Raw genomic sequence first — 12,923 nt, forward strand, 5'->3', positions numbered from 1 at the left:
ATTGCTATAAAAATGTTTATAAAATAAACCGTGCAATGCACAAAACCTAAATTGAATGCTTCTAGTGCTGCTCAACAGAAGAATCAGCTTTATTGACAGTATTTTTACATACATTGAATTCATCTTCTGCATTTGACCCATCCTTAGTTGAACACACACGCAACACCCAGGGAGCATTTTTTTACATTAATCACTCCACCACACCCAAATTTTTCCTGCGTAGAGTATTCTGTTTGAAAGCATTTAAGATGAGGTAAGATAGGCCTTTATCAGGCCCGTCGGGGACATGACCATATGTCAGCACACGTTTATCTCAAACTGTCATAACAGGGCATATCTTTACATTCACTCACATGTTAACGACTCAACCTGAACTATTACAGAGCACCTGGACGGCAGGTAAACCCAGGTGACAAACACACCGGGTAAGTTTCAGGGCTGGCAAACAGGAAATTATTCACAGCAACATTTTAATTTATTTTATTGGCTTAAACACCAGTAAAACAAAGGAGATGGTGATGGACTTTCAGAGAAGAACATTACCACTTACACCAGTGAACGTCCAGGGCTCGGACATTGGACATCGGACATACAGTTCATCTTATCTTCTCCACAGTCCATTGGTTAAATGTAGTTTAATGAATAATAACAAATACACAGGGACTCTGGTGATTCCGACTGCCTGCTCCAGCAACTCAAATGATATGAATGTTAGCTGACTAGCTACTTGGTAACCACACATCACTGGGCTGGTGTGTTAGCGAGCTTCTCCTCAAAGCATCCACGCCAGGCAGCAGCGTTGCAGCTGAGCTCATCCAGGCAACTTTAATGTACAACATCAGTGTTGTGAACATCCGGTGCCTCTGCTTAATGAATAAACATATTATGTCAAATAGCTGTTGTATTCCCATATTGGAGAGCTTTTCGGAGAACTAACACGTATCTATCCAAAATTAGCTCTTCAAACAGCTACTTAGCTTTTAAGAGCCCCAAGAGCTACTGACGTGTTAGCTTCGTTTAGCGGCTAATTGACGGAGCACAGAGCGTCACAACAAACTAACGTTAAGTGTTCCTTATGAAACACAGCGGCAAACCGCCACTGATAATCACACTTTACACTCGGAACAAATGGAAATCGAACTCATCAGAGTAAGGCTTTGTTAAAAACTAAAATAAAAGTAAACGCTAACGATCCCTTCCATCAACAGAGAGCCCTTAACTGCTACAATAAGCTGCAGCACAGTGTTATCTTTTACAATACTTACTCGTGAATAGCTGTAAATTACATTAAAAGTCTGGGAATGGATGCTCCGCTAAGAGGAACATGTCCGCACAGTACACATGTGATAAACCAAAATATGTACATCTTTTCATGCCGCTCAGGAAGGAGCCATTTCTCTGCCAAACTTCAGCGGACAGCAGAGCGCCGCCTGGAGGACACACAGCAAACAGAACCTCTCCGACTTCTTAACACGGCGACGTCTGGGCCTTCTCATGGATTGGATTGGACTGATGTATTTTTCTATAAAGTGTGTAAATGGGCTTTGTTCCAGCTTATGTGCAGCTGTTTGACATATTCATTGATTTGGAGGGCCTCCCTGGTGAAGGACAGACCGCAGCCACTTTGATGGAGAAGACTGACCAGCCCTCATTAAAGCTGCGTTTGGATCACAGCTGAGTGACTGCTCCTCGTGCTCAGCTCGTTTACCTTGTCAGAGTTCAAGACAACATTTCTGACAGAAAAATAATTGATGCAAATGAACATGTATAATTCACTATTTAAATATGGTCCAATGGTAAATTGCATAAACATGTGAGTGTGAAACTATTTAACATGATTTTTCCTACAAGAATGTGTTTTATTGACAGGTGAGGCCACATCAGCCCCCCGCCCCACACACACACACACACACACACGTCCACTCATCACTGCCGCCATGTCAGCGTCATGCAGTTTGTTACACAATGAAAGTTCATGCAGCTTTATGAATTAACATTCACTTCATGATCCAATCCTTGTTTTAAGGCCTAAAATTCAGGCTGGATTTCAGAAAGACACAGAGAAACCAAGTTTGTTTTATATTATGTGCTATAATTGTTTCAAATCTAAAATAAAAAGCAATAAATATGAAAATATGACAATAAATCCACACAGAGTTGCCTTGGCTACATTCATATTGATATGTTTTCTGTATTTCAGCATTGGAAAATAATTGAAAAATGGAAATAATGACATGTTAATGTGTGAAATGAGGGAACAGGTGAAGAAACAGTCCACGTGAAATGTCGCTGAAATGTCGTATCTCTGTGCTGGAAGTGACTTTCTGTAAAGTGAGTGAAAATGCTTGTGATTTCAGCGTAGTGGAGAGAAACGCTTTGTCTTCTGACGTTATGCGCTACTCGTTCCTCTTCTCAAGGCTCAGCTGGAACATCTCAAACCGTTAACGGATTCAACACGTGTCTGAAGTCACTGCGTCAAGAGCGTTCGAGAGTGAAACAGCCGAGGCTTACAGCCGTCAGTCATGTTTGGCAGGAAGATAATCGAGCTCGTCGCTCTCCTCTGGGCCTCTGAACTCCACCGAACTCCTCTCTTCATCTGAGGAAACACGAGACAGCGTGATGAGCTACAGATCCAAGAGGAGACGAGACAGAAGAGCGTGAGGAGCTGAGCATGAAGAGTGTTTTACATACAGAGGTCATCAGAAGACAGCAGCTCAGGAGTCTGAATCCTGCCCTCTTCATACAGAGTTTTCTTCTGCAGGAAATGCTGCTTACTGGGATTGATGTGGACTGAACACGCACACACACGAAGCAGATTCAGTTCTACACAGATTTCATCCACTTCCTTTCTCTAAAATATCTCCATGTTATTTCTGTCTGAGAGAAACAGTTAGCAATCTGGTGACTTCAGACTTTTGTAAAAAAGCATCAATCTCTTCCAGTTTTTACTTTGGAGAAAAGATGAAAAATCTCAATGAAAATCAGAATTTATACTCAATTGTGAACCAAAGTCACTTGCTAGGATGAAGAGTTAATTCTTAGTTATCTTTAATAAAGCTCCATAGGGGACACAGCAGTCCTCCCTCAGTGCTCAGTACATTAAAAGTCTGCTAACTTTCCCGTCTGAGGTTTTTAATGTGAAAACCAGAGTGTTGAGTCTGACACGATGAACACTGAGCGGTGTGTGTCATCAGCTACAGGTGACATCAGCCCCTCTTCCCATCTGCTGGCTGTCACACCTGTTATTGGGTTACTTTTCCTGCAGAATTTATTTCAGTCAGCACGGCTCAGTATCAGGTGAGAAGCTGAATAAACCTGCTAATCACATACCTGAGGGCCCTGGGAACAGCGAGTGCAGGGAGCTCACAGGAGAGAAGGACTCTGAGGCACCACAGAGCCCCGCCGTGGCCCCCGCCGTGGCCCCCGCCGTGGCCCCTACCGTGGTCTGCTTTTGAGCATCTGGTCCTTTGGGAGCCCCTGTGAGGGCCCCAAACCTGTCGCTGGTGCTGCAGGGCTGGGGAGGGAAGTTGTAATTGTCCTTAGAGGGAACAGAAGACTGGCTGACCCGCGAGTCTGCGGGCTCAACTGGACTGCCATACTGGTCTCTGGTGAATGGGGAAAGAGACCTGGAGCTGGTCCTGTTTGATCTGAACTGGGAGTGAAGGTCGTACTGGGAAAAGCCTCGACTCTCATCAGTCTCACAGGGGCCCACAAGTGACGACGAGGACGGGGAGAGGGAAGAGGAGGAGTGCAGTGGGTCAGGGGGGGTGAGGGAGCAGAAAGAGAAGGAGGAGGAGGACGATGAGGATAACTGGCAGGACTGGGCTGGTGGGTAGGTGTCCTCCAGTGGTCCCATTTTGGACAGCTGTTGGGACAAAGCTCCTGCACTGGAGTCTACTGGGCTCGGAGCTCTGGGGAGGGACTGGGAGTAGCAGCTGGCTTTCATCACGTTCTTGTGGATATCCCGGAGTTTGCTGAACACCTGAGAGGAGAACCCTGACATGAGGAACAGAAGGGGATCCAAACAAAAACCCTGAGAGCACCAGGCTGACAGAACCGACAGATGTGTTGGTAAGGTGCAGCAAGCTCTCATCACGGCCACAATCAGACAGTTCATCTATTCTTAAGAGGTCCGGGGCTCCACAGATTAAAACAGAATATTTTTAATTGATTGACGTTTTAATTATATGACGAAAACTGAAATTAAAACTTTTACACTTACATTTTTAGGTTTGTACATGACCTGATCACTGCCAAAATTAATAGTAAAACTAGAATCGCCACATCATGGTTGTTTGTCTCCAGTCAAGTCTCTATCCAGTCTGTCCACACTCATACCTGACAGAGAGCTTCGTCACCTGAAGCTCAGTTTCATCAGATCACTGAGTCTGAGGTAAACCCCTAAAATTCAGATATGGATGTTGCTGCAGAGGAGCTACAAAACGTAGAGGTTCAACCCAGCAGCACAGAAGATCAGTACATCAGCACAGGTTCAAGGTGAACAGTTTGTTTTCACATTTGCCTATTAAACTTTAACCTCAGTTTAACACCACAAACTGGACCTGTGACATCGCAACCAGTTTGAAGCCAATCATGTGACACCTTTTCAATGAGGCAGAAATAAGTGCCATCATTTGAAGAATTAGAACCAGCGGCTTTTTAGAGCACAAACTATAAGGTCACACAGTGTTTTCAGGTGGAGAAGACAAGACATACAGAAGCAAACACGCAGTCTTTCTGACCTCCGTCATGGCCGGTCTCTTCTTCCTATTCCTGTCCAGACATCCGCAGGCCAGAGTCACCATCTTCATACAGTCAACAGGCTCTGCAGCGCCCCCTAAAGACACAACATAGATAGATAGATATACTTTATTGATCCCAGGCTGGGAAATTGCAGTGCAGCAACAAGCTAAACAAAATGTTAAAAATAGCAAAATAAAAAGTGGCATATATAAACTATATATACAAGACAATATAAAAAGTATATATACAACAGTAAACAGTGTAATGTAGGGCAAAATAAAGTAGAGGTAGAGTGTAAGGTGCCAGCAGAATGTAAAGTGAGTAAAACATATAAAGTGCGTAGTAAACATATAAAGTGCGTAGTGACTGTATGTATCACCAGAGTTTAGCTGTCATTGTACAGTGTGATGGCGTGTGGCAGGAGAGACTTCCTGTAGCAGCCTGTGGGAGAAGGTGCTCCTCTATCTGTCTGCTGTGTGATGGAGGAGGTGCTGATCGTTGTCCACGATGGATAACAGTTTGTTCAGCGTCCTGCTCCCCACCACGGTCTCAAAAGACTCCAGCCTGAGACCGAGTACAGAGCCAGCCCTCTTCATGATCTTATCAAGTCTGTTAGCGTCGCTGGCTCTGATGCTGCTGCCCCAACACACCACAGCAGAGAAAATGGCAACAACAGACTGGTAGAAGATCTCCAACATCTTGCTGCACACGTTGAAGGATCTCAGCTTCCTCAGGAAACAGAGTCTGCTCATCCCCTTCTTGTACACCGCCTCGGTGTTAGATGTCCAGTCCAGTCTGTTGCCGATCACCACACCCAGGTACTTGTAGTCCACCACCTGTAGTCCCCCCTGATCCGTAGTGGCTGTGAAGGCGTCCTCTTCCTCCTAGAGTTGATCACCATCTCTTTGGTCTTGTTGACATTCGGTCCCAGGTGATTCTGTTCGCACCGCTCTACAAAGTTGTCCACCAGTGTCCTGTACTCGCCCTCCTCTCCCTCTCTAATACACCCGACAACAGCTGAGTCATCAGAAAACTTCTGCAGGTGACATGACTCAGAGTTGTACTGAAAGTCAGTGGTGTATCAGGTGAAGAGGAAGGGAGAAAGCACAGTTCCCTGTGGAGCTCCTACATCACATGAAGAGAGGAGCTGCAGATAACAGCATCCAGTCATGACAAGGAGAAAAACACACACACAGACTGACCTGTGATCAGCTGGTGGTCTAGCTGTTTCTGCCAGGCTGCTGCAGACAAACCAGCTGCACTGTCCTCAACTTCGACCACCAGGTCCTTCTACAGAACCAGGACCACATCATGAAGTCAAACAACACAGGATTGTTTAAAGATCGTGTTAGTATCAAACAAAATGGCTTGGAGCGTGGTTTACTTGGTTATAAACTCCCTGCGTGTGTCTGTGTGTGTCTGTGTGTTCTAACCAGGTATCTCTCTCCTGACTTCCTGTCTTTCTCCAAAGCTCGACGACCAGTCAGTACCTCCAACAACACCTGAAACACACAGGTAGAAAATTCTGCTCTGTGACAACCCTTCTTGGAACAAATTTAGTGCTGAATTTAACTGCACACTCATCTTTGAACCTGCCAACAGATTTTCTGTCTTTGGTGAACTAACAACTACATTTCCCATCAGTCCCTGTCTCACCACTCCGAAGCTATAGACGTCCACAGCTGTCTCTAGCTTTCCGTGCCTCACATATTCATTGGGGAGGTACGCCAGTGTTCCTCTAACTGTCGCAGTCTTACCAACTGACACTGTCTGAGCTGGCGTGTGCTCCAGTGAGCTGCAAGATGCAAACCGAGCCAGCCCAAAGTCAGCCAGCTTCGCCACCAGGTGACGGTCCAACAGGATGTTGGAGCTGCAGTAACGAACAGAGACAAGATAAAACAGGGGTTAGCAGGAGAACGTGTATTCTATGGTCTGCTAACAATCATGGTGTCAACCTGTCTGTCACATGACTGTTCGTCTGATGTGATATCATTCTGTGGATGGTCCACATCCACTGTGACTATCACGGTGCAACAGGTTCTTTTGCGCCCTACTGTCACATTTATTGAATGAATGAATTAATAGTTTTTATTTTTGGTCACATGCATCACAACACATAATACATTTTAACAATTCCCATCAAAACCAAAAAAAGAAGTAGGCTGAAGCGCCTGGCTTAATAGTACTTCACAAATAACTATTGTTAAATCTGAAAATGAAATAAAATGAAATGTAGTAGTGGTTGTTTAAAGGGCAGTAACCTTACCCAGAGCTGGATTTTCATCTGGGAACAATCTGTATCTTGTAAAACCGGAAATGTATTAAATAAAAACAGATGTGACAAAATACAAATTATATCAGACTGGCATTATGTTGTGACGTACAAGTTGTAGTCCTTTCAAGAAAACTATTATTTATGTTGGCATGTAGAGAAAGAACACTTATGTATCACCCGACAGACAGCAGCAGATACTTCTGTATCAATCAGCAGACAACAGCAGATACTTCTGTATCACTCGTGAGACAGCAGGAGATACTTCTGTATCACCCAGCAGACAACAGCAGATACTTCTGTATCACCCGTGAGACAGCAGCAGACACTTCAGTAATACACACAGCAGCAGATACTTCTGTATCACTCAACAGACAGCAACAGATCCTTCTGTATTGCCCAGCAAACAACAGCAGATACCTCTGCACAACCCGGCAGACAGGAGCAAATACTTCCACATGACTTGGCAGGCAGCAGCAGATACTTTTGTATTACTCAGCAGATAGTTCAGTATTCCAGAAAGCAGCAGATACTTCTGTATCACCCAGTAGACAGCAGCAGGCTGAACTTGGCCAATCAACAAAACAGTTGGAAAGTATTTTTATAATTAGTTGTTCAATTCATTTTAAAGCCAAAATGCCAAATATTCTCTGCTGTCCATTTCTTCAAATCTCTGTCTGTTGTCTATTAATATTAATATTTAATATATATTTATATGTGATGTCATGTAGGTGTGATGTGATGTGAGGTGATGCTGACCTCTTCACGTCTCCATGGATAAGTGCTGTTTGTCCTTTTGGGGGGGAATGAAGGAACTGCAGAGCTGTTGATGCTTCTTTAACAATACTGACTCTCTGAGACCAGGAGAGGGATACACACTCCTGAAAAGACACACACACATGCACATTAATATAAATACACACATCACTGACATACATATAAAGATGGCTGACATGTCTCCACTTCCTCCCACTGTACTAAAGTGAAGTCAAAATATCCCTGATACGAGTGCTGACATCTTGTTCTGGTGATGTCATTTGGAGCCAGTGTCTGTGCAGTGGAGATCAGGAGGAGTAGCCACATCATCAAGTTCCTGCCCACACAACCATCTGAGCAGCACTCAGCTGTCAATTAGAAAATTTCAGCCCCTTTATATAGCATTATATAATTAATTAAAACCAAGCAGATCAGAAAAATGAACACTTGAACAAACATCAGTGTTATGAGAAGTACTAAAAATGACAGAAACCATCTTTGGGAAAAATGTATTTAGTGTGGACTTTGAGTTTATAATTTGGCTCATGTCCCATCTGCTAACATGGAGGGGGAGGAGCTTATGAGCTGAACAGCAGCCAACCACCAGAGGGAGCTCTTATGGAGTGTAGAGGAAGTGGTTAGTGAGAAACATTAACAGTCTCTCTCACGTGCGTGCACACACACACACACACACACAATATTAATGTGTATGTTAGATTGTATAAATGTGTGTCTAAGTGTGTGTATGTGTGTATCTGTGTGTGTTACGTTGTGTAGTTGGTCCTCCAGTGATCTGTTGTCCATGTAGCTGTAGATGAGACACAGACATTCTCCTCCTTCACTGAAACCCAACAGATCCACAATGTTTGGATGTCTGAACCTGAAGGAAAACAAATGTGTGTTTGTGTTTCAGGTTGATCAAATCACAGATGGAGTGTGGCTGTGAAATGCAGAAATAATTTCACCATCTTTCACATTCTTATAACTCACTTTACTTCTCACTATGTTCACTCGTTCACTGAGTGTATGTGGAAAGACTCGTACTCACTTTGACAGTTTGTCTACTTCTGTCTGAAAGCTCTCCTTCAGCCGGGTCCAGTCCAACAGACAGTCCTACAACAACAACGACACTGACTAATCACAGTCCACTTCCTGTCAATGACATAGATCAAACTTCCTCCTCAGATCATTTCATTTGAATGTATGGAGGCAGAACTTTTGCTTAGCTAACGTTAGCTCAGCATCGCAGCTGGCCTCAGATAAAGAAAGAAAGAAAGAAAGTGACATATTTTGTCATTGGAGGGAACTCACTCCAACGAAATTTGTTCTCTGCATTTAACCCACCCAAGTGACGTGCACACACACACACAGCAAACCCGGGGCAGTGGGCGACCGCGTGCAGCGCCCGGGGAGCAGTGGGGGTTAGGTACCTTGCTCAATGGTACCTCGGCCATGGACACCGGTACGGGGAATCGAACCAGCGATCCACCGGTTACGGGTCCGACACCCTAACCGCTGATCCACGACTGCCCCCAGATAGAACTGCACGCCAAGAGCAAAGGCTCCAAGAGTCCAACTGAGTAGAGCAGGTTTATAAATCTGCTCCTCTTCACACAGCACCAGGCACACACCTGTGACATTACTGAGCTAACATTAGCCAGCGTTGATATCTGACATAACAGAGTGACTATATCTTAAATCCAGTGTGTATGATTTAGGAGGATCTACTGGTAGAAATATAATACTCATGGTGACATTGTCATCAGTGTGTAATCAGCTCATCGAATCGAATTGTTGTGTTTTCATTACCTTTTGTGCCTACAGAGGGAGCAGCTCCTCTGGCGGGGTCCGCCATGTTGCACCAACATGTTTCTATAGTAGCCAAGGGCAGACAAAGCCAACACTGACTCTAGAGAGGGACTTTTTTAGTGGTCGCAGTCTGCAGGGTCACTACTAGATGTCCCTAAATCCTACACACTGTACCTTTAAAGCTCCACCCTGTCACAGTGAGTCATGTCTGATCTGCACTGTGATTGGCTGACCTGTTTGAGTCTCTTGACAGCACAGTTGGTGTTGCTCAGAGTCGCTCTGTACACGACTCCAAAGCCCCCCTCTCCCACCTGCAGGGCAGGGGAGAAGCCCTCCGTCCCAGCATGCACCTCTTCATACGACCAGCAAATCACCCCGCCACTCCATGACACCTCTGCTGGGCAGGGCTGAGGGATGACATCATCAACACCATCATCATCAGAGTAAAATTCATCTTTATTCCTCATGCTCAGTGTGTGTGTGTGTTACCTGAGGCGGTTCCTGGCAGTGAGACTGCATACCAGTGGGGGGTGGGGCAGGTGTGGGCAGCCACCTTCCTCCACCTTCATCTACTCAATAAAACAAAGAAGAGTTTATTGTAAATGTGTGTTGGAGAGCAGCTTAAAGCAACAACATGAACATGTGAAGGGATGGCAGAGCCAGACGACGTTCATTTGCTGAATGTAGAGCCCCAGAAGGGTCGTAAACCTGAACGAGAGCGCTCAGGTAGCTGGGTGCAGACCCCGAGGTCTCTCTGTAGACCAGCGTTAGTGACTTGAATTTGATTCTGGCTGCCACAGGTAACCAGTGTAGTTGGATGAGTAGTGGAGCGACATGAGCCCGTTTGGGTTCATTAAAAACCAGACGTGCTGCCACATTCTGGATCTTTTGTAAAGGCTTGACTGTGCCGGGAGGCCCGTCAGAAGGGCGTTGCAGTAGTCGAGGCGGGAGATAACCGCGGCCTGGACAAGCAGCGGCGTCCTGAGAGACGTGAGTATGTTGTAGAGCGCATAGCGACAGGACCGAGATGCAGATGCAGTGTGGTCAGAGAAGGACAGCTGGTCGTCAATCATGACACCCAAGTTTTTTGCCACTTTAGTCGGGGTGAGAGAAGTGGAGACCATTGTTATGTTCATAACACACACACACACACACAAACAGGGTTAAGTTATAAAATCTTAAAATCTCAAAAAATTGATATGATGGACAAAATATTAACTTTAGAAGTTGTATTTGTGTGTGTGTGTGTGTGTGTGTGTGTGTTACCTGTTGTGCACGGTTTCATGGTGGTCGCTGTGGGCGGAGCTTTAGGTGGTTTGGGAGGGGGGTCGAACTGAGAGGGACGAGGAGGAGGATGGACAAGAGGAAGAGGAGAGGAGGAAGGCTTCACACTGGACACCCCTGTAGAGACAGAGAGAGAGAGAGAGAGACAGACAGAAACAGTTGAATACTGACGTGTCCTGACCCGGCAAAGGTCATCAGAGGTCTATGAACTCACAGTCCAGGATGACATCACGAGGGTGGAGCAGCTGCAGACTCTCCAACAGGTCGATCAGCTCGCTGACACGACCCTTCCTGTTCCCCCATTGGTTCATCACCCAGTCGGTCCGCCTCAGCATCCTCTCAGCCAATCGCACGGCACTTTGATCACTGAGGACCACTGAGGCTACAGCAGAGAGACAGGCAGAGAGACAGACAGTCAGGAGTAAATCAGACTAAACAAAACTAAAAGACAAAGTAAAACGGGGGCAGCCGTGGCCTAGAGGTTGGAGAAGCAGCTTGTGATCGGAGGGTCACTGGTTCGATTAGGTGTGGTGGAGCGATTAATGCGAAAAATGCTCCCCCCCTCCATTTGCCGGCTGATGTGCCCTTGAGCAAGGCACTTAACCCCCCAATATGCTCCCCGGGCGCTTGATGCTGCCCACTGCTCCTGTGTGTGTTTCACTGCATGTAATTTGCCGGGTGTTGCATGTGTGTGTTCAACTAAGGATGGGTCAAATGCAGAAGACGAATTCAGTGTGTGGATGTAAAAATATATATACTGTCAATAAAGTGATTCTTCTTCTTCTTCTAAAAGGACTGAGTGAGAATGCTGAAGGTCGTCCAGAGAGGATGACACGTCAAACCGTGTCTCTACTGTCAGAGACAGGAAGCAGAGACGGGCTCACTGACCACAAATTAACAGAGAGGAAGACACAGGAAACCATGGCAACCCAGAGAAAACAGACCAGGTGCTGACACACCGATGGTGCAGTGTGAGATACACCAACACACACTACGGACATATTGGATTTGCTGATTCACCTATTGATTATCTTTATTATGGGTTGATCTGCTGATTGTTTTCACAGCAATCGATGAATCTTTTAGTCTACATGTCAAAGAAACGTGAAAGATGCTCATCAGTTTCGTTGAGCGACAGTGTTGACTCTCTGTTCGCCAGCAACCTGTTGCCCAGTCGGGGCACACATAAAAGAAGGGACACTACGACACCGCTTTCGCCTTGGGGTGAATCTATTTGACCACCATGGCGACCCACGGTGTAAACTGACGTCTTTTTGGTGTGAAACGTCCTGTAGGCGTCAGCCCGACTTGAAACACATTTCTTTTAAAGCTTTTGTGGCGCAAACGTCCACCCCCCACGTTGTTAGCTATAAGCTATCACGCCCCGAGTACGTGGTCCAATCAGCAGCGCCGCTCCCACCCCCCCATTGGTCTGATGACGCAGTGCAGAGCTGCTGGTCAGTGACGTGATGTGAAGTTTGGTAGCAGAAGTAAGAGGGCGTTAAGTATCGCGATCTCTACGATTCTCCTGACGAGAAGACCGAGGGGGCCTTCGAGAGGAATCTCAATCTAAACTCGTCGGATCGCAATGATGACGTCACAGATACCTTCACCAACTAATACAATCGGAGATGTAGGAACTTATCTCTGTATCGCCCACCATATTAGCCGTTTGTAGATTCTCTTAGTGCCGGTTCTGACTTACCGAAGCGGGTCCAGTCCAGGTCTGACAGTCCGTCCATGATCAGGCAGAAGTCCCACAGAACCTTAGGTGGCAGGTTGCACAGAAACTCAGACTCTCCCTTTCGGTCTCCTGTCGACATGTTTTTAACTGAAACTAAACTTACTTTGAAGCTAACAGCTCACAGCGGTCCGCTGCAGACCAGGACCCGGATCACTTCGCCTCAGCAGAACAGTCCAGCACCAACCGGTTACGAACTTCAGAAACTTTGAACATTCTCAGAAGCTGAGCTGCTCTGCTGCTTCCGCTTCTGCGTGTTCAAGCTCACTGCAATAAGACCCACTTCCGGTTAGAAAGTAAATAACCGTCAAAAATAAA

General features: G+C 45.8%; 1 protein-coding gene across 3 annotated transcripts; it reads right to left on the reverse strand.

Annotated features, from left to right (window-relative positions):
• Nucleotides 1-2,075: 2,075 nt before the first annotated feature.
• Nucleotides 2,076-12,888, reverse strand: irak1 (interleukin-1 receptor-associated kinase 1). 3 transcript variants are annotated; one of them, XM_046397153.1, is made up of 16 exons: nt 12,712-12,888; nt 12,570-12,630; nt 11,079-11,246; nt 10,847-10,981; nt 10,070-10,149; nt 9,814-9,987; nt 8,820-8,884; nt 8,540-8,651; nt 7,775-7,896; nt 6,400-6,613; nt 6,177-6,245; nt 5,946-6,033; nt 4,743-4,837; nt 3,331-3,982; nt 2,692-2,790; nt 2,076-2,596 (listed from the first exon to the last, which is right to left on the reverse strand). In XM_046397153.1, exons 2-16 carry the CDS (start codon nt 12,604-12,606, stop codon nt 2,517-2,519), a joined length of 2,190 nt encoding a protein of 729 aa, XP_046253109.1. In that variant the 5' UTR covers nt 12,607-12,630; nt 12,712-12,888; the 3' UTR covers nt 2,076-2,516. The 3 variants fall into 3 exon arrangements, with proteins under 3 accessions (XP_046253109.1, XP_046253108.1, XP_046253110.1); XM_046397152.1 differs by having other exon boundaries at nt 12,570-12,887; XM_046397154.1 differs by lacking the exon at nt 2,692-2,790 and having other exon boundaries at nt 12,570-12,888.
• Nucleotides 12,889-12,923: the final 35 nt, after the last annotated feature.

Source organism: Scatophagus argus, chromosome 8, assembly GCF_020382885.2.
Source record: "Scatophagus argus isolate fScaArg1 chromosome 8, fScaArg1.pri, whole genome shotgun sequence".
In the NCBI taxonomy this organism is placed as follows: domain Eukaryota; kingdom Metazoa; phylum Chordata; class Actinopteri; family Scatophagidae; genus Scatophagus; species Scatophagus argus.